General features: G+C 44.2%; 1 protein-coding gene across 15 annotated transcripts in view; it reads right to left on the minus strand.

Annotated features, from left to right (window-relative positions):
• LOC125762365 (innexin shaking-B) overlaps positions 1-22,826 on the minus strand; it is a 63,036-nt gene that overhangs the window by 15,335 nt on the left and 24,875 nt on the right. For 9 of the 15 annotated variants that reach the window (XM_049424354.1, XM_049424357.1, XM_049424353.1 and 6 more), the window contains exons 3-5: positions 18,893-19,058; positions 18,475-18,608; positions 18,197-18,386 (exon numbers count right to left, since the gene is read on the minus strand). In XM_049424354.1, the coding sequence (XP_049280311.1) occupies positions 18,197-18,386; positions 18,475-18,608; positions 18,893-19,058 (490 nt within the window). Of the gene's footprint in view, positions 1-4,887; positions 6,314-6,865; positions 8,132-13,561; positions 13,979-18,196; positions 18,387-18,474; positions 18,609-18,892; positions 19,059-21,892; positions 22,026-22,826 lie in introns of those variants that run through there. The other 6 variants (XM_049424361.1, XM_049424364.1, XM_049424362.1 and 3 more) reach the window with 6 other exon arrangements.

The following is a 22,826-nucleotide window of genomic DNA, read 5'->3' on the forward strand; positions in this document are numbered from 1 at the left end:
TCACTCGCCAATCAAAACGCTAGTTTAATCACCTTTCCATAAAAGAACGATGAAAAACTCACTGCAAACAGGGAAAGTTGTAACTATCCTCGGTTCCATCGCCGAAAGGCTAATAAAGATAGGATCAGCTAAAAGTTAAACAACCACACATTTTGGTTACCCGCAAGCAAGCAAGTAAGCAAGCAGGCAAAAAAAGAAGTCATATCACCCATTTTCGGCAATGTTGACCATCAATAACTTTCGATTGAAACTCCGTATTTTTTTTTCCTACACGACAGCAGCACGTGGCCTTGTGCTCCCGTTCCAGTGCAATGCCGAAGGGCTCGCTTACATCGTTCCCCCCCTCTGCCATCGCAAAAAATCCCCGTCCGTCCAGTTAATGTAGGTCGATTATGTTCCGAGCAGAGTGGCAGCCGCAAAAACCCGCACAGCAGGGAGTGAAGTTAACATGATAAAAAGCTATTTAACAAAGTTATCATTGCGCATCGTATTGTCTCATTACTGTGTAGTTGTACACAGCATGCCCACTGCTGCACTCAACTCGGCCGCTTCGCTCCTGTTTCTGATGTGTTCGTGCGAGAGCGGTGTGATTGAGTGGACTTTCGTACGTGTGTGTATGTGTGAGTGTGGTGCTTTCCGTGCTTTGCCATTCCTTTTTCTTGCAGTACGTGGTACGTACTGCAGCGCATTGCAACGTGTCCTGCTGTGCTCACACAGGATATGGAGCTATTGTTATCGACAAACGATGATAGATATGCACGATCAACAAAAACAGGAACACCACGGGAGGGAATGGAGGGTAGGGATACAAAAGAGAAAAAGACGAAAAGGGTGGAAGGTGGAGGGAGAAGCATAATCCTTTATCCAACCACATAGAAATTCTCTCTCACACATACACACATACACACACATAGCCTTTCGTATGTACATGAAGCGCTAGACCGCTCTAGATTGGGAGCATTGCTTTCATTGGCCTGTATTTTCTTTTTTAGCTTTCTTCAGTATGCTTTCCCTTGCCCACTTCCCTCCTTCCCACCACACCCTTTCACCGATCGCTTGCTTTATTTTGCGACCGACTCAAGGTTGTTTTTTTTCCTCTCCACCGTTTTTGTTTGACCGACCGAAGATTGCCTCTAAAATTCGGTCACATCTGGTGCATTCGGGGGAATTTTGCCGTTTTACTGCTGCTGCTGCTGCTCAAGCGGTTCACTTTCTCACTGGGGACAATTGAGGTGAATCATTTCAATTGCAAACCGCTTTGTAGTTTTCTTTCTCCCTGTTTTTTTTGAGAAAGGGAGGGTTCATATTTGCCTCAACCCGCGGGTCTCGAAATTCTCCTTTCAGCTTTTGACTTTTGACTCAAGCGTGGCATAGCAAAACCAAAGCGAAAAAAAAGTTTAGAAAAATAAAATTAAAATTTGAGTCGATTTCATGCAAAATAAATTCAAAACGGTGGTAAAGCTGCTGCCGGGCGCTAGAAACGATAGGAGCAAATGTTTAAATTGGTCTCCCCGTTTTGCACAAACGGTCCCCCTAGGGGTGGTAACAAGGGAGGTTTTTATTTTTTATCATCATTTTTTTTATAGCCATTTGTCCGTCATGCTTCGTTCATTTGCTTTGAAAAAGTAGGATAATGGTTGCGAGAACTGTGATGTCATAGTTATTTTTTGTTGTGCCTCGCGTCTGTGTGCCGCACCACGTAAACAATGGGATGTTTTGAAATGGGAATGAATAAAAAAAAACCACACACCGACACATCGACGCACACGCATCATGTTCACCAATTGAATGAAACGTTAATTTTATGTACTTTAGAAGGTATTTGGGTAGTAATAAATTTCATCTCCAACTTGCTCCGCAAAAGCAATGCGAACCGGCTCTATAAATGGAACCCGTACGGCCGTATCCGATGCGAACGATAAATTATCGATGAATATATACACGTTCGGACATATACTTTGCAAAACAATAAACAACACCGTTAGGAGGTAGACACACGCGGCCACGCCACCGCCGGTTGACAACACAACCCAGCACGGGAGACTAAGTGTACTCAGCGCAACGGTCAAAAGCAATTTTTGTATTATTTGCCGATTCAATACTTTTCCACCAATGCGGAACAGTAAAGGTGGATGCTCCAAGTGCGAAATGGAAACAAAAGCAAAAACTCCATCATTAGAGGCAGCAGAAAGGGCAGATTGTGGCGACAAAGTTCTATTCGTCCGATATTGAGTTCAAAAGTCCGGGTTTTTAAAAACATAAAAACAAATTCAACAACAAACAAAATATGCTCACAATAAACAGCACCAGCAGCTCACGGGAACGCTACTCAAAGTTCATCCCAGCGGGAACAATGTCCCCGGAGTGATATTTGGTGTGCGTGTGTGTGGGTGGGAAGGTTGAATCTGGGCTCCGTTAGACCAAACAAAACGTCAAATCGTACCGGCACGGCCACGTTTCCGTACCGGGGATGGCCGGTACAGATTTACAGCGCACGTATATACGTTGGGCCCGCGAAAAATGAATAGCTTCTCAAATTTATATTCGACAATAAATTCAAAACAGTATACACACTTGTGCATTTGTCGGAACGATCGTTTGCTGGTTGGGGTTGCTACCCCCCGGGGGTTGTGGGGGGAAGAAAGGAAAAGATAACCCACTGTGCCTGTATCTATGGGGAAAGGGAGTGGGGGGGGGGAAGAGAAGAAACAACACAAAAGAGGGTAGGAAGCACGTGACAGTGGGAGGGAGGTAGGGGGGAGATCCACTGCGGGTCAGGAAGTAATATAGATATAATAAAAAAAAGTTTCGTTGAAAGCGACCAGGCGCCTCCATTTGCTTCACCATCTGATATACGCACAGTGCCTCTACCTCACAGTGAGCAGGCTGGGCTTTTCTTTTTGAATGATATTTATTTAAACAACAACAAAAAAAACACTCTCAAATCACACTGCAATCGAGCACGCATCGCAATGGATCGTAATCCTTATACACACACACACGTTTTGAGGCGTGAGGAATGTAAGAAATTAAATGGGGGAAAACAACAACAAAAAAGAAGCAATTGGCCAAGACGTACCGACACTTGGGGGTTGTTTTGAGATTTACGTGCTTTTAAATGTGATAAGGTAAATAAATATACATCACACAGTGCGACGACAGTGTTTACTGGCGACCGGGGGCACTAACCGTGTCGCCGCGATATTGGACGTTCAAGGAATTGTAGAACGTTCGTATCAGCTTACGATCGAACTGCTGACGCTGGGCGTTGTGTGACTAACCAACTTGTACTGTATGATGAAATGATGTTGAATCATCATTTCATCATACAGTACATACAGTTCATTGAATTTTGGGACTGAATCATACAGCTATTGTTTGAACAGATGAACCAATTTTGGGTGAGTAAATGGTTTGAAATCGCTATACAAGACAGAGGGAATATATCCATTTTTTTTTCAAACTACAACAGTAATACCTCTTATATAGTGAATGTTTCAACAAATGAGCTTCCCGGAGTGTGATCCACAAAATACCTCAAGGTCCCCAAAAACAAGCGTGTTAGCGCTAATTTCGTTTGAACGACCAAGTCGCATCAGGTTCTGTCCCGTCTGACAGGTTTCGTTTAAGAGAGGGTGAGAAAAAAAAGAAAAAGACACACACACGTAAACGAGTCAAGCGCATCATTTGAACAAATCTTTCGACTGACTGACTGGTGGATGATGGACGGATGGAGGAAACAAATGGGGGGGAGGGGGTGCTTCATCCCAGGATGTACTCAAATCGAAGCCAAAGCCAATTAAAATTGCTGCCACTTACACCCGGTCGTACCCGGTGTGCACTGGCATCACCAGTGTAACCATTCCGAAACACAACGGAAAATATTACAAACAACAAATGGCAGCGCGTTTTGTGTGTTCGCGATCCATCCCGGGGGGGACAGGGATGGAGCGACGACGGTGACGGCCGTCAAAATGAAACGGGTAACAGTATGGCGGAAAGGGGAGAAAGGAGCGGGGGACGAGTTTTCAAGGACGTACCAGAGTGGTGAGCATGGGGCAGCAGCCAGCAGAAAGTTTATTGCCTGCCATTTGACGACGTGGTAATTGCGACATTTCTAGCGCAAACGAAACACACAGAACACAACCGAAGAATTCCGTCCATTTATGTGTGCCCAGACTGTGTGTGTGTATGTGTGGGTGGATGAGACGGTGGAGTGAGAGGTTTACAGCATCCGTTACACACGGAAGCGATCGAGACGGAAAAGCGATTGAAATAATCGTAAGCCAATTCATCAACGGTGTTGTTAAACGGAACTCTCCCACGGGTAGATTTTGTTCCACTTTTCCCAACCCCCAATCCTCCCCCGCATTGTGAAGGGAAGGATTCGTCGTGTTTTGTGTGAAGTTTCAACGGTCAGCGTGTAACTGTGGCATGATCCCGAACGGTACGAAAGGAACGGAACGCAGGTGACGGAGGTCTCTTCTGGTTTGACTGAATCGGCATTAAAGATTTCGTACACATTGTTTTGTTACGATGTTATACACTTCAATTACCCCGATCAAATGACCCATAAAGCATGGTAAGGTCTAGTTTGTTTAAGCAGTAGTAAGTTCAGCGGTACACAGATAATGTTCCGACCACTTGTTTTACGACGATGTTACGGTGTTATGTGACAGACAAGCAAAATACTGTGCGACAGGTTTATCTGCTTTTTGGGGTGGAAGGTGGAATTAATTCGACTCGACTATTGGTTACGATTTAAAGGGAAGAAAAAAAACACATTTATAAGATTCACACAACAAACACGCACACGCAAAAAACCACACGTCACACGGCACCTCGGCAACCGGCGAGGAGGGGGGGAGCGGAGGGTCAGACACTCACCTGGAAGAAGAGACAGAAACAGACCCATTGATAGTATTTGTAAATTTTCTTATCCAACGTTTTGCCCTCGGAGCTGCCAACGCCCGGATACGGTACTTCGCTGCCAACCTTCTTAAGGAACATGCTCTTCAGTGCGTAGGTCGAATGGATCCAGCAGTAGGTGTTCAGCACATCCTCCGGTATGTCCTTCGTGTGCACACAGTCGATCGGATTGCCGACATATTGGCGCGTGGTGACGATCAGCGAGAAGGACATCAGTATGATCACGGTGATCGAATAGTGCAGTCGGAACACGGGCGAGTCGGTATTTACATGGCTGATCTTGACGAGACTCTTCAAGCCACGGAAGATATCCAACATCTTTCCTACGGGCTAAGATGCTGCTGCTAGTGGGTGTGGGGCGGGTTTTTCTTTTTTTGGTTGTGGGTGGTACCTCACTGTAAGTGACCGGGGTGTCGTTGAAGATTCTTTCCCTATCGTGCGCTTGTGGGTCGATTTCTTGGAGAGTATTTGATTTCTTGGAGAGCTACGAGGTGTGCAGTACGGTTGACTTCTTATGGGGTTTTTTTTCTTGTTTGGTGTGGCTGGATCGTTAACACATGATGTACAAAACAACAAGAATCGAACACTAGTGCATTCGCACAGGCACAATAACAGACACACTCACACACACATAGACAAAACCTAGGCACAAATTACGAGGCACCGAGGCATCGCTAATGGTTAAGCTAAATGTGCGACTACCGTTTGAGCCGGTGTAGATGATATGTTGCTGGTTGATATCGGAATTTTGCAATTAATTCGCATCGAAGTTAAACAGTTAAACCCTTCGGCAAGTTGAAACGTCACTGAAATGTTTCGTGCTGGTGCGACGATTGTTACACCGATCGCTGCACACTTTCGCCCAACTTCCAGCGGGTACGCTTCGTTGCACGGTGTCCACTCTATCGTCCAGCAGTTCGTCCATTAAACGGCAATCGTAGCAGTCACGGTGACGGCCCAATGTTCTAGTGGCACAGCTTACCACCATATTGCCCTGTTGTTCATCGATGCTTGCACACGAGCGTGCTGTGGACGCAGAAAGGACGAGTGGAACTAACGACGGACGGACACTCTCCGCGCAAGAGAATCGCCACGATACTGGTTGCTAAGGCATCCTTTTTCACACCCGTTTATTACTTCCATATGGGCGTCCATTGGCGTTAAAGAGTTGGCGAACAACTCCGCCGGAAGCTGCACAACACTTTCACTACACTGCTGCTGCTGCTACGATGTTACGCGTGGCAGGTCTGGCCACTCACAGCACTAGTCGCTTGCTCTCAATCGTACGACATTTAAAGCAAAGTAACAATCTATCGGCAAAGGGTGAGACTTGCTCGGACACTTTTACAGCCTACGATTACACGATCGCGTTAAGGTGAGAATTCTAAGGCGAAAGTAGAAATAAATTGTAACATATAAACCAACCAAAAAACCAGACAGCAAATACTGCCAACGAGAGAAAGTTTTGGGAAACTGAAGCGAACGATGATCTTTTACGTGAAGGAATCGGAGTTTTTTTTGTTGTTGCTAGTGACTGATACATTGCACTGATGCAGATAACAGTCCAGATGTATCGCATTACAACTAAACACAAACACGCATAAAATTACAAACACCAACAACAAAACCATGTATTCGATCTGGTTACAAAACTCGATCGTGTTGAGAAGGAAATTTGGTTAAGCAAATATTCCCTCACGGGTAAATGCACTACGTGTACGGATCTTACACGGATTCCGGTAAGACACGATTGGCCACGTTGCCAACAAACACAAATACACACACACACATACACCGTCTGCTGTCTGCTTTTGGGGCAGTCTGCCTACAGCCGCGAGTTTCGTAAACGGATTCGTGTTTCGCGCGCTGTACTGGCTGTCAGGCGCACTTTCATGCCAAACAACGGCCAACAGACGTCAACTGCTTCGCTACTTACTGCTTGGCCATACTACTACTACTACTACTATTACTACTACTGCTGCTGTTGCTGCTGCTGCTTGCTTCCGCTGCCAACGGCGGCCTGTGACTGATTGGAAACTCGTCTTCGAAATCGTACCATCGGCTGCGAAGACGAGCGTCTTCCATCTTCCGCTGTGACCTACCCCTTCCTTTCCTTCCCTTTCTCCCCCACCACCCATTCCAACCATCTCCTGCGGGAGAGACGTGGCGTGTACTCGTGTTACCCATTGCCTCGTTGCAGCCGAACAAATACATATACGCGCCGCCAAAGACATATGGGGCCAAAATGCAAGTAACAAGACAACCCACCCCGGGGTGGGTTTAGTCTCGTCGGATCGAGGGCTCGACCCGAATCGAGGTTTCCCGCATTCGGCCAAAATCGTTGTGAGCGTATGTGTTTTATTCGCTTGTGCAGGTTTTGCCAATTGATGGTGTGGTCTCACCGCTGTCACATTTCATATTTTTCCCTGCCGGAGAGAAGACCCACATGGAGCTGGAACTGCTGGAATGTGTGTGGAGTTTGTGGAGTTGCTCGTTCCCCTCCCCCCTCGAAATCGAGTATGATTATTCCAATCATCTGCATGATTAACGAGCGCCAGTTATTGAACTGCGCGGATGGTGTCCGTGTCGGTAAAAGTAAAACAAATCGAGCACAACACACTACGGGTGAAAGTTTTGTGTATGAAAATTGTTGTAATGTTTTTATTTGCCCGTCGAAAGCCTGCCGTGCACACAAAACGGCAATGCTTATCATCGTGTCCGTATTTCAAACCATATCCTTGGAGGATTTACTATAAGAATCACGTTTCCAATATTAATGGTCTTTCGTATCGTTATGCAGAGCGTCAATAGGTGCGTGATTGGGTGGAAATGGAAATTTTCTATCTTTCGCTTTGTTTAAGATTATTCTGTCACTTGAGCTTTGGTTTGGATCGTTTTAACCGGGGGCAGAGAAAAAAAAAACATCCGTTACACTTGTTTCGACAGGCCTGGGACCGTAAATCCGATTCGGAAAACACATCACACACCAATGATCTGCAATGAATACACTATTATTGTTTGGCGAGAATGAGCGGCGACCCCCAGAGGGGAAACACCAGACGCCAAGATCGAAATGAAATCTGATAACGCGAGTGAACAGATTCGATAATGTAGCGAATTGATTCACGGTGACAAGGAAAAGTGGCCGGGCCGGGTCGGGAAATTGTAATTCTTTCTGAGAATTGGCAAAGGGAAGCTGGGAAATGGGGGGGGGGGGGGGGGGGGGGGGGAAGAAGAAGTAGCGCACGATGCGAAAAGAATAATGACGGAAGCGTAAAAGTAAGAGAGCAAGCAGTGACAGAAATTGTTCGATGACACACGGAAAAATCAGCACATCAGTTACAGACGGATAAGAACACAAAAAAGAAAAACATTGGTAGGAAAAATCTGTAGGTACCTTGAAGTAACGAAAGTACGCGTTAAGCATATGGAGCTCTTCATACGGACATACAATCACACGGACCACACACACACAAACAAACTCTTATACGGTTTCCCTCACGTTCGGCACCCGGTGGTGTGATCGGTTCTCTGTATCCTTGCTATTTTTGTGTTCGTGAATCAAAACAGGGGGTAGAGAAGAACGAGAGGAAAATGAGTGATTTAGAGAATGAAAATTACACCAAAAAAAAACCACACACACACACACCAAGAGTCGGAGAAAGAGCAAAATAAACCGTGTAGTGACAATGAAACATTAAGTTGGAAAGTGAAACAACCGTTTCGAAAGTTGCTTGCATGTGTTTTGCGTGTGTGTGTGTGTGTGTGTGTGTGCGAGAGAGTGATGATAGGAAAATACAAGAAGCAAAATGTATCGTAAAAATTATATATAATCCATTCTGAGTACGGTGGGTGAAAATTGCAAGATGATACATTACAATAAAAATAGTGTACGTGAGTGGGAAAAGGGTGTGAAAAATCTGTATAAATAATGATGCAATTTATGTAAAACAATTTTCTGAATTATTTCCGCTGCAGATTAAAACTCATGGTTTATTACTGCTAATTTAAGGCCATTCGAATGACACATCTGCAACAGTTCGATGCTCATTAACACTAGAACGATCAATCATTTAAATCCTTTTTTATGGTTGCTTTTCAACCATTTTCGAAGCGCATGTGGCATTATGTTTCAATATTGTATGTTCAAACAAGTTTTCAGCGTTATTTTTTTTCTAATAATTTTAATATTATTTGTGAAAAATTGTTGTTCTTCCCACTGTTTTCTGACAAATTATAACATCCAGACCAAAACAAATAATTGTCTTTAGAGCATAAAAACGAAGCGAATCAATGCTTAATTGCTTCGATGAAAAAGCAACGTATTCCGGCAAGAATATTCTTCTTGGTAATCAAGAAATCTTGAGAAGAACTTATCAACAACAAAATAATGTGACTAAACCAGTACCAGTCAAATGAACCGATCCGGTAGTTCTAGTGTTAAGCCACTTTGCAAAACACTCCCGCACCCGCACAGAGAGCCGATCGACCGAACCGCTTTAACGAAAACGTTCCGTCCCGACCCGACACGGTGAGAATAAACGATCCGTTCGTGCTTAACGTGCAACTCCCGGCAAATGATCCTTTGCCGATGATCGATGACCATTTGTACCAGCATGCGTTCCCGGATTGTGCCGGATGGAACGGTGCGCATTACTGGATGCTGCATTGTTTCCATCCCGCCAAGGTTAGGCGAACAAAGTAAAGTGCCCCCGGTGAAAAGTTGCGGTATGAAAAATGGCCGCTATTTAGCACGCGGGCGGCCAGCAACGCCAACTTTTTAGCAACCAAAAAAAAAAAAAAAACAGCGGTCGACAGCGTTCTGTGCACCGTTGGTCAAACACAAACATTGCTGTTCAGGGCGTCGATCACGCCCTCCGAAATTGGTTGGTTGCGTTTTTGCATGAAATATAGAACACGGTACACACGGTACAATAGCAAAACGGTTTCACAATCCAGTGTTTGATTTAATGGGCCCCGTATATACAATGGCCATCTTCGACAGTGTTTCACTTCTTTGTTTTTTTCTTCTTTCTTTCCTTTGCCCTTTTTGCACCACAACCAGAGCATGTGAAAGAGCATGTATCGCCCATGCTGGAAATTTTTCGACGCCAGTCATTTGTTATGCTTTTGAAGCGCGATCAGGATGTCGAACGAAGATCGATCGCGGAAGTAAAGCGTTGGTGTGTATGTGCGTGTGAATGTGTGTATATTGATCGTTTGTGCGGGAAACATCAAACGGGAAAAACGCTCTTGAAGTGTACGATCGATTCATCGATGTCAGGACGTTCTCGAATCGATCAGCTCGGTACGATATGTTTGAAATACTTGAAACCGACCACACGACGGTCGTCAATGTCAATACACCCCCGCCCCCCGCCCGCGAACCGCAGAAGGGTTTTATATCCGTCATTAACATCCGCATCACATGTTCTGGTTTGCGAACGCGTGCAGTTGAAAACATTCAAAATGCAAACCACCAAAAAAAACGATCGTTTGAAATGATGTAAACGCTCTTCATTGGCATTTAAAGTGATCCCACCCCCGGAGAGGCGTAACGGAGAAGAATTGAGCTTAAAATGATCGCTAACCCGTTGGTGCTGGTCATAAACATAACTCTTCAATTATTAGCCCACCGGCATCAAACCCGTCAACACCTCATGCGCCCGAGTAGGAATAGGGCGGCATGTAAGTCGGGTGAGAAATTTGTGTGTGATCGGAATGATTTAGGTGACGGTTCACAACATTCGATTCGGCCGTACTAACCGACGACTGCTGGTGGTTTTCGTTCCAGCCAACTGCACCCATTGCACTCGCCCAACGTTAGCCCATATAGACAGTGGCGGTAGAAAGGGGCGATGTGTTTTTTTTTAATAAATTCAAACGCCCCTTTTCAACGGGAGAAGTAGAGAAGAGACCTGCAGCATCATTCTCATTAGTTAACTTCGACATCCACCGACATCGAAACACGTGTAGTGTAATGAAGTAATTTTTCTTTCCATTGGCTTACGATGGTCAGCACACACACACACACACAGATTCGATAGGTATTTACCGAAGGGAGGGAATTCGGGAAGAACGAATTACAAGGGGTAGCGGGAAAATCGGGAAAAGGAGGAAAAAACGCTGAATAAACCGCAGCGCCGTTATGCACGAACGTGGATACGCACGATCAAGCGACGTACGATCACGACCACGAAGTACGATTTGCCGGGAAAACCATATACGCACACAGCTACACGAGCGCGCATGCACGCACGTACACGAACTTCACATATTTCGCTACCATCGGCAATGAAGAAGTTTTCCTCACGCTTGCTACTGCCGTGTATTGAGAGCGTCCGGAGAATATGGGAAGGAGGAGGAGGAAATAGCGGGGAGCCATATGATACACACATGTACGAGGTATAAATCTTTATGCCCCGAGAAGTCGACTCACAGGCCGAGGTTCGCCGTTCCGAGGTGCACACATAAATTGGCCAGTATTTATATATATATACGTGCTGAATAATGCTGTTTTCCCGCGAGCATGAGATAAGGGGGGGGATGGGGTAAGGATTTGTGGGACGAGAGGGAAAAGAAGTAGCAATCCGATCGCGATGGAAGACGAAGGAAAGCGGTTGTGTGGTGTTTGGGAGCGAGTGAGCGAGAGAGAGAGTAAAAATATCAAGCTAAGCAGCGTTTTCAGCGGCCATCGTCGATTGACCGGTGTCTGCCGATTTAACGGCAAAACGCTCGTTAATGAGTAGCCTTTTCCACCTGGCCCTTAACACCCTTCGCTGCGTTCATTCACTTCGGTGACAGTGACGTGGTGTGCCAAAAACGGTTAAATGGGGAGTTCCCAGATGTTGGCGTGTAATGATGAAATTCGAACCGCCGCAACATCTCCGTAAACGGGTTGCCAAGTGTCACACACAAAAAAACCTTCCCTCTGTCCCCTCCCCCCGGTAGCACATCCTATGACGAGGACACGAACCTTAGGTAAATGATTCCCTAATGCCGATCGATCAATTCGATTTCCATCCATCAACTGCAGCTCTCTCGAGGTACTTCCGGGTTTCGTATCGGTGCGACATCCCGTGACGTACTGTTGCTTGTGTGGCGGTTTTGGAGGGGACGAATCTCAAAACACATTGGAGGGAAGAATCGGCACCTTCCTGTGTGCTGGGGTTAATTCAATTTCTTCGGAAACGGATACGAAACATCGCAGGCCTACAACTCAAACGCAGCCTCCCGTGTGTGACGGAATTGGAACAAGGCGTACGCTGAAGAACGCTGCAGGCGACCGGTAATTTCTACCAAAGTTTCCTTCCTTCAGTACCGAAGTGTGTGTGTGTTCCATTTTGTCTTCGCTTTTGTTTTCACAGTTGATTACACCCTTTTTCGAAATAGAGTGCAACCTTCCAATTGCTTGCTGTTTTATTCGCTGCACGATGTGTCACTGTCAGGTGGCGCAAGTGAGTCAGCGCATCCCTACAACGTCACGTTTTTTTGTTGGTTTTCCAATATTCAATATCGAAGATGAAGTTGATGCGTTAGTCACCCTTGACTGCCAGCGGGTTTATCCGCGGAAGATGGAAAGGCGGTGAACGGTTGTACTTCACTTCACAACTTTGCCTGTCTTTCGCGTGCAGCATCCTTTCACGTGCAGCTGCAGTCGTTGCGGAAACATCATCAAATGTGACAACCGATTCGGTGGACGTCACAGAACACCAGACACACGAGGTGTGTCATCAGAGTGCACTGCATGCCAGACAAGAGCTTTGTAGAGCAAATAATGATTTTTCCCATTTCATTTTCACCAAACACACAAACACCTCCCCAAAAAACAAAAAATGCGCGCTCTTTCGCCCAGTTGCCTGACCATCTCAATTAGACGAAACATTGGGTGGGACGATGATTAGTGTATTCAACACGACTTCGACAGCATTCCTGCATTGCTTTCGCACATACAGAACAGCAACAAAAAAAAACAACAAATAACCTGCACGCGTCTTACATAGTTCCCTTTTTTTGATTAATGAATGTGATCACTTAACGCCTGCAAGTTCACTGACGGAAACGGACACTGCCCTACCCCCCCGAGGGGAACTGCCTTTCGTCAAACAGCATATCCGTGATCGCGATGCCGACAAAAAACGATCGCGAAACGGTACGCGGTTTCCCGGTACTACACCCGGTGGCGGCTGGACGGTTCGATAAAACGGCCGTGTAATTAAAAATATTCATCATTACCGTACCGGGCCGCCCAAAAACATCCCAGACCCAGCCCGGACGACAAGCAGACAGCAGCGGGCAGATGGGCAACATTAGCCGCAAGCGCGCGCGCATTTTTATGTGTTTCGGCCAGCAGTTTCGCTTCAAAACTTGAACTATTCTTCAGGCACAGATTTCCGACCCGTGGCAGCGCGCGTGTTACTGCTACAGCGTCGTACCGCGGTACGGTTCAACCTCGAGGACGGAGCGGTTTATAATGTTTTTCAGCATCAATTCGCTTCACCAGATCACCAGATCGTCAGTTCCCGCTCTCGAACCTTTTGTAGAGCGCTACATTTTCCTTGTTTTGGAAAAGGGATGCTTGCAGGTGGGCAAGCAGATTAGGAGAATGGAAGGGGGAAGGAGGTTTACTGACCACGAGAGAAAAAAAAACAAGTGAAAACACGGTGAGGAGCTGGGGAGACCAAACTGGTGGATGGAATTAATTGTTAACACGCACAAACGCACGCACGTCAGTAAGACGGGATTTCAACTCGTCGACGGGACGGGAACGAACGGGGACGGGTTTCTTTTTTTTTCTTCCACGGGGCACGACGTAACGCAGCCCGACCTGGCGCGGCCCGTATCTCACGCGGTCTCACTAATCCGGGACCCGAACGCGGCGTTGTTCGCGTCTCGACGCCTCGGCTCACACTAGTAACGCACTCGCTGCTCTAAACATAAATATCTCTCGGCGTGGCCCATGGCCAATCTGGCTGGCCTCCGTAGCCAATATATGGACCTGGCACCATCATTCTACTCAACCACACACACACACACACACACGGGCACGTACGCACACAACCAGCAAGGGGATAGGACGATGAGGGGAGAGAGAGAGAGAGGGGGGGAAAATACGTCTCACCGTGGACATGTGTGCTGGTTGTTGAAGATTTTTCAAATGTTTATAAATACGTAATGTGTGCGTTGCACGGCCGCGTCCGTTTTGCTCTGTCCCACTGGCCCGCTAAGGGAGTTCCGTCCATTCCGTTGAGACGATCCGAACGGTTCCCAAGGGGGGTGGGGCGGGCTGGGATGCGATGCTAGTGGAGCAAGACACGCACCGGACCGACCAAAAACCAAAACAGGCGGAAAAGGGTTTTTATTTTTCTATCTCTCTTTTTCTCTCTCTCTGGGCCGACTGTTGTGCTTCCCGTGTTTCGTGGTGACGCGGATTTGTATTTTTTTTTATCACGAATTGTGCGTATACTGCCGATATTTTTAATTTTCTATCTCATTCTTAGTATGTAGCTTGGCTCGTTTTTCTTCTCCACCTCAGTATCGGGTCGGATTGCATCTTTTCACTCTTGCTCTCCTCAGCCCCTGAACTCTTTTCACTGGGTGCAAGCAAAAACAGCAAAAAGGAAATATAAGAAGAAAACAAAAGCGTTGCTCCCCTATTTTCAGTAATACAATCGTTCTCTTGCTTTTGTCCTTTTTTTGCACACGATTGGTAACATTCAACATCTCGTGGCTAATTTTTTTGTGTGTGCCACGTTTGCATACTACCAAATGCAACTCTCAATAATTTGTACGTCCGTGCGTATTAAAGGGTATTGTATTGCTGTTTCACTTGCGCACACAAAGCATCAGCCAGCCTGTTGAGAAAATCGCTCGCTTATGTATATATTAATACATAAGTAAAAGTTTTTCCAAGCGGGTCAGTGTGTATGTGGCGCGTTTTTTAACGTTCCCCTGTGATCGATTCTCGTACGATTTACTCACTTACGATCCTCCTCTAGTGATGGTGTGGCACGATGGCACGATGTGCGCGTCTCGTTCCCTCCTCATGCCCAAAACGTTGCACTTTCACTAAGAAAAATCAACCAATATAAAATCAACCAAACATTGTAAGCCGGCTAAGTGTGGTTAAATGCATTTCCCACCGGTGTGTTTGTACGCAGTGTGACGTTATGGTCAGCAATTCTTTCCAAACCGATGCACACAGACACACACACTGGAAAAGGGACACGAAAGATACGACCGGGAACTGTTGAAGGGAATTAAATCTTATCGCAAAACCGAAGCCTTCGCGAGGTGCATTGGGGTTTTTTTTATTCTCCGCTTTTGGCTAAGCTTTGTCACCGTAACGACCGTAAGCTTTCACTGCACATTATCGTACCGATTGTCCTTTTGGGAGATTGAGCCGTTGTGCTGGAACGCTGCAACGACTACCATTGTTTACAGTACTGCACCAATAATGCACCCTCCCCGGAATGTGATTCACCCTTTACAGTTGCGTGTGATTGAGTAGAGAAGCTTTAAAAAATGCTTTACGGCAACCGGATCATAACGCTCGCATCCTAGTGCTTAAGTTCAGATTTTTAAAATACAGCTTCGCCGCTTTGACAGCAGAGGGCGCACCGTGTTACCATCTGTCAAACTGGTTGACCAGCGTTATTTCAGTTTTTTTTCTACTCGTTTTACTTTTTCCACCAAATTCGAAAGAGTTTAACGTACGGCACACGTACATGCATACGCAAAAGAAGCGAAGAAGAAAAAATATATACCGAAATGCGTTGTTTACCCTGGGGTCGTGTGCGACGTGTGTGTATAAGGTTGTATACGAACACGGGAAGCTGCACGGTATCTTTCCTTTGGCATCGGTGAAAGCAATCCAACAAAACCCGTTGCGGATCTGCTGCTACAAAAACAGAGGAATCACTTCCACGTTGTGCATACACCATGCGTGTATTGTATCGTACGATGATGATGATGACGTTATAAATGGATGCTGATTGCTTTAAAATGAACACCAAAAATCAGCATTTGCTCCCTTCTCCCTCGGTGCAGATGGAGGGAACGCTATCGGAAAATGATTACGTCACACGGTCTTTACGCTTATGTAGATTCTGATGGCCGTGGGGCCATCTGCCATCAGCGAACCGTAGCAGCACCAAAACGCGCGTGCTGCTGTACGTACGTTTTTGGGGTGTGATATGGCTTTAAAGGAATGCTTCCGCCTTCCATCCATTCCCGTTCTTTATTACAAACCAAGGAGAAGGGTAGATTCTTCGGTTTCCCCATACCTTTCGACAGACGTATACAAAGCATGGCGGAGCGTTATAGCGTATGGGCGATACGTCAATACGTACGCAACCGAATTACGCGGGTACGCAACCGTGCAAGCTCGCATTTGTGCTGCGGGATGATGAATTTTTCAACGGCCTGCCCAAAAAGCAGCTGGCTGGGGTGGTGGCATTTCCCCACCCCACCGAAGGATAAAGGCAATGGCGCCAAATGGCGCTACTGCAAGCGTGCACTTGTACGGTTTGCGTGCCGGTGACGGTGCTGCTTAATGAAGCGGTAATAAAAAAGTGCCCCACTGATTTTGTCAACGGAACGATCAAATTAGCACAATCGTGACTTACAAAACGAATTCGTCACGTGACCATGGGCAAACGTACTGCTGCGGTTGCGGTAAATTTTAATTTGGCTTTTCTCTTTCAGTTTCAGTGCGATGGGAGGGTTGCTGCTGTTGTTTTTCGTGATGGTTTTTACTTTTGTTTTATTCGATTCCACATCCAGGTTGCGTGTATTTAATTGTTTCGTGTGACAAGTGTTTATGATTGCAAGATTAGATGGTAAATCTGCGTTCCGGATCAAAAGCGGATATCATTAGCGAGCGGATCACAAATTAACAAACACGCACCATCGGTATAATGATGAAAACATGTAAACGCTTTTCTGTTTGAAAGAGTCTAAATATTTCTATAATTATTATACGCTTAGCACGAAACTGTTTACTAACGCTTTCATGTCGCTAAGTGTTGGAAAAGCTGGATAAACACAATTGGAAAAACAGTGCTGTCATTCTTCCCTTTCAGAAGTTTAAAACGATACATAGCTCGGTCGGAAATGTGGACGGTTCGCAGAAATATCTCGAGCGTCACTTAACGAGTCAAACGTTGGTACAAGGAACAATAACTAGCGACCGGAAGCGCATTTGACGATTGTCCTTGTCCAACGATCAGCGTTCAAGTGGAAACTACAAGAGTCATCCTGGTTCGAACGAAAGACAATCACTGAATGTCTAGTAATCCTTCGCCTCAAGATGACTCGTCGCTCCGAGTACTTTCAGCCCCGGCCCGCCACCCTTATTCCGGTTCCACCCTTCCTTCCGTTCCACGCTTTACTGTGAGTGGGGTGTGTTCGTCTATAGCTGTACTTGTGTATATCTGTGTGTCTGTGTGTAAAAACACACTGTCCTCGAGGATGAGCACATCCTTGAGAAGCTACTCGGTGATAGTTGGCCTGAAAACTGGTCGCATTGCAGTTGACATCTCAGAACAATCGGGATCGGAATTGGAACTCAAAAAGGACGACACAAAACCGGATAAAAGGTTGGGTAGAAAACAACAAAGAAGATACGAAAAACAAGATCACAAAAAACACACACACACACCATGTGCGGTGAGCTTTTCCGAACGTTACCATTTTCTGAGGTACTTGGAGTAACGCATGGAGGGAAGGAAGTGATGTGACGCGGGTCTCTGTGTTACCCAGCCCGACTCCACCGGGATCGGGGTGGGTGGTCATGGATGGTAAAATTGACCATTGGAATTGGAGTCAGGAGAGGTGAGGGAAAGGAGAGGAAGAGGGTAAAAAACGTTGCAATTAAAACACGACAAACACTCAGAAATGCTTCAGCACAACAATTAACACTCATCGGCTTGATACACACGTGTTGGCAGTGCATTTGACATTGAGATAAAGAGACGTAGAGAGAAAGAGAAAGAGTCTTGCGGACGACTTTGCGGTAGTGAATGGTGAAACTCACACTCAAACTATCGAAAGCACACGGTTTGTGGGAAGGTACAACACCAACAGAAAAAAAACAACAGTCAAAACGAGCGATGTGAAGGAAAGAAAAACCAAAAAGAACAGTTTGGAAAAACGGACACCAGAAACATACGGTGATGAGGGGTGATTGGCCAGGGTGCTGGCGGTGCTGTTTTTTTTTTGTTGTTTTGTGATGCAAAAACCAGCACACCGAAAGTACAAAACTTACCTGAAAAAACAGCGTAAATGCTACCCATTGGTAGTATTTAGTGTGTCTTATCGTTAGCGCCCCGCTTCGTTGTGAATTGTCGACCCCAGGAAACGGTACTTCCTGGCCTTGCTTTTTCATAAATGCATCCACCACAGTGTAGGTTGAGTGTATCCAGCAATAGGTGTTCAAGACGTCCTCTGGAATATCTCTGCATGGGTTTGGAAGTGTGAAGGAAACGAGTTTGCTTATTATACGCTACCGAAGCTACCGTTTGGCTTGCTGATGACCGTACTTACCGCGTGTGTACACAGTCTATTGGGTTTCCGACGTACTGTCTTGTTGTAACTGCGATCGAAAACGTTACCAAGAGGATAACCGTTGCATTGGTGTGTAGTCGAAAAATTGAAGAATCTGTCTTTACATGGTTTACCTGGTTGGGATGTGGAACCGAAATGTGACGTTAGTTGGTGTTTCAAGGTATTGGGAAATTTATTACATTAGTAGGGAAATTATATCGACATAATTGGTTACGTCAGAAATTGCTCAATAAGAACAAATTCCTCAGGAAAAACCAAAGCTCAGAAAATACATCTTTCCTTCACCTTTTATGTCGACTGGTTTAAATTACCTTCACTAGGGGATCAGTTTGCAGTTTGGTAAATGAAACTAAAACTAAAGAGTTATGCATTACATCCGCGAATCCATGATACTTACCGATGACCTACTCACTTGCATAAATGCATAAACGCCTCTTAAAAACTCCATATTACTACTAGAAGGTGAATTTATGGGGGCTCTCTGAGTTGGCCCCCCCTGGTTCTTTCTAAAATAGGATGGCACTCCTTCAGCTAGATTTGTTTTGACTTTCTTTGAAAATGATCTACCGATCGGGAACGATCAAACAAGAAGAAAGAGAAAGAGAGAGAGAGAAAAGAGAAAATCGGTATCTGATTAATGTTGCTATTTAGCCAGGGGTTTCTTTTTGTATGCTCTTTAGGACGAGATCCCACTTTCATCGTTTATTTTTTTTTTCGACCGAGGAAGATTTGTATATCTTCTGGCCTGTAGATAATATGGGATCGATCGAGTAAGGAAGCTTTAGTTCGATCATTTGCTATATCGCGCTACTCAAAAAAGCTACGGAAAATTGAATGTGCGAGAAATATAGCGTTTGTTGTAGTGTTTGTAGAGTGGCGTGGTTTGAAATTTTTGGTTGCTGACAAACAGTAAGAACAGTGTTTACCAGAATATTCTGGTTTGATGATGTGGCGTGTAGAAAGCGTATGCGCTTGTTTGATACATTACGTTACGTGTAGTGGAAAGGGAGTTTCGAAGGCTTTACGCTTTACAGATTCAGATTTAGTTTAATTTCAAGTGTAAAACAAATCGCAATCAATTTGCTAGCTTGTGAAAGTATTGTACAGTAAGCTAGTCATGTTATCTCGCACTCTGTAAAGGAAACTCCCTTTTAAGTTAGATGTTAAATTAGCTAGTTTGTACGTGTACGTGTTTGCTGTGTAGCTGCTGTTAAAAAATTTCTTTGGCATGGGGTTTGATCGGGTTTCGTTTTTAATTTTTGTTATTACAGAAGCGTTGAAGGTAAAATGTGCATCAATCTATCGAACCAGGTTGAACAAGGTAATAGAGGTAAGTGGTGAATGGTGGTTGGAGGCAGCGAAAACTAGAAGCTGTAATTAAATAAAAAAAAACGTATTGCGCAACAATGGAACAATGCGGAAAACTTTATGTGCCGTCAAAATGCTGATCGGATGACTAATCCGCGTTTTTTTGGTGGCGATCGTGACGGGATCGTGTATCGTTTTTCTTTAGCGTTATTTGTTTAGTTTTAGTTTTGAGGGTTTTCTGGGGGTAGGAGGTAGGTTGAGTAGTCGGTTTATTTAAAATGGTTGCCTCGAGCTGTGGTACTCGATTTTTTTTGCTTTGAGGAGGGAAGATCGTTATCGGTCCCGTGCTCGAACCGGTGAGTTGTATATTTATTTTTCACCGGCTTCCCAACAGCGAGGCAAATGTGGCGTGCATTCCGAGCAGAGTAGAATTTCGAGTTTTCCTTGTTCCGTGTCCGTGCCGATTTTTAGGCCCTACTATCCGCCAATCGCGTCTCATCAAATATCACACTGCTGATACACTCATTTGTTGTCTACGACAGCTGTATGTACGTGTGGTACGTGTTTGTACGCTGTTGTGTTTGTGGATTACCAATCGATGTACCAGTATAATAAATTTTCATTAAGCACCTGCATAATTTATATCTGCTCAACAAAATTGGAGGAGCGAAAGTGTCTAAAGTGTGGCTCCTGTTACCCAACGCTAAATGTACAATTAATCCATACAAATTTACAAATCTTCACAACACAACAGATACGTTTTAAGGGCCCTGAGGAACTAAATTTGTACAATATTGGCTTGCTACAATGTGAAACTGAAAGGTAACAGAAATAATTATAATCATATTTACTGTGAAGAGCATCATGAATACAAGATCTTAGCTCACTGCTTATCAATATAAGTGATACTTGTAAAACAATAAAATATATTATTCACTTTTCTTAACACTTGCTCCTTATGTAGTTCAATTTATCTGAAAAAAAACTTCACCTCCAAGTCTAATAATGTGAGAAGCGTTGCATATAAGCAAATCTGTTTTTCTATATATACTAATGGCCGGTCGTCTTCGTTCGTAATTTGTCACAGTATGAAACCGGGGTGTGATTTTAACCCTTATTGTATAGTTTTGTAACTGATTTGAATTACTGTTCAAAAGCGAGAAGGGGGGCAGGGTTATGGGGAGAAAGGGGGGGAAGAATAAAATTGTCTACAGCAGAATGATGGGCAAAAATATGATAAATGAATCAAACATACGAATATTACAATTGAAGTAGTTAAAAATAGGGAAGTACAAAAGGATCGCTAAACTATTCTCTTACTAACAAAGCTTCGGAGCTGTATTGGTAGTTTTGTAGATAACAAAATGGTGGTCCATGAAATCATGAGTGGAATATGGTTGCTTTCAACAAATTGGTTTATAAAAGATGAAAATCAAATCGAGAAGAGATTGAAAAAAACCAACACGATTTATCAATATTTATGTATAAGTATAAATTAAAAAAAATATAAGGAAAACCATTACACAAATTCAATAACCTACAGATTTGATTTTGAGATATCAAATTACTATGAAAATAGATGGAAAATATTTAAAGATGAACAAACAAAACTGGTACGAAATATACGCATGCAAACTGAAAGCCTACTGGGCAGCTTTTTCTACGAATGAGAAAAGTGCACCACTTTTGGCAAGTAAAATTAAATTTTATGGAAAAAAGATTTAAAAAGGTTCTTCAAAACTATACCGTAAAAATAGAGCAAAGGTAAGAAAAAGGTGAGAATGAGATAAAAGTATAAGAGAAAAAGGTAAAATGTGGAAAAAGAAAACAACCAAAACTATGAAAAACAAATCATAGCGAGGACGCGCTTTGGCCGCACTTCTACGAAAGGTGAGTATCATAATTAATCGGTAGTATCAAGTAAGAAAACGGCAGTATCAATATACTATAGAAGTATTATATAGAAGATAAAGAAAAGGCTAAAAATGGATAACAATAGAAATTGGAATGGAAAAAGAAGATGAGAAAAAGGAAAAAAAAACAAATGACAAAACAAAACTGGTCTGCTAAGTAAAGAGTAACGACTCACCCCTGTTGCTGGATAAACCTAACTGTATCTTAAAAGGCCGTAAGTTTTGTTAGCACTTTGTGTGAATCTGTGTAGTAGTTTTGGGGACCAGTGTTTGTCAAAATACGCATGCTAGATTCGGTTTGTGCTTTTCCTGAAGAAGAATATACGATTAGTTGTAATATGTTAATTACTTTGGCATCTATTTGTTGGTTAGTATAAGTTTTTCAACTTCGCAAAAACACAACAGTTTAGTTCATGTATGATCATTGGTTCCGTGTACGATCTAGCGATTTTTTTTTTGGTAAAATTCATATGATTCTAATCTACGAATGTAGCTTTATATCGGGTTTGGGTATCCTATTCACACAGATACACAAGAGAAAGAGGGAGCGAAAGATACAGTTTAAGCTGAAGAGTTAAGTTAAACGGTATTGAAACATTCCGCAACACGATGGTAAAGTAACATAAGAAAGAGGTGTTCTCACTCTCATTTCATGATGTGTTCTCAAGAAGAATGATGAAACTTCTTGTTTCCTTATAGCAATCTTGTTCCTGTTTCTGCAACATTTTCCTCAAGACTCAAAAATAATTATTCATACTCTTCTTTCTGTGTACTTCACCGAAAACAAATAAAAATAAAAGACCCCACCACACCTTATTAGATGTTGTGCGATGATGAGTGATTCATCACCACAAAGGTTAAAATCACTCATAATTACATCATTCCTAAGCAAAATGACTTCCTCTGAGGAGGGTGGCACATTAAAACTTTCCCTGCTGGGGAAACTGGGGGATACGGCGATGTAAAGAAAATGTATGAAATCATAATCAGCAGAGCAAATTAAGTATTAGCCACCGTGCGCTGCCTTAACTTGTTGCCACTCGTGTCCAACACTCTGGTGCCCTCCGGTGGTTCGCTGATTCGCGTTACATTTACGGCAAACAAATCGGA

Source organism: Anopheles funestus, chromosome 2RL (genome assembly GCF_943734845.2).
Source record: "Anopheles funestus chromosome 2RL, idAnoFuneDA-416_04, whole genome shotgun sequence".
Classification (NCBI taxonomy): domain Eukaryota; kingdom Metazoa; phylum Arthropoda; class Insecta; order Diptera; family Culicidae; genus Anopheles; species Anopheles funestus.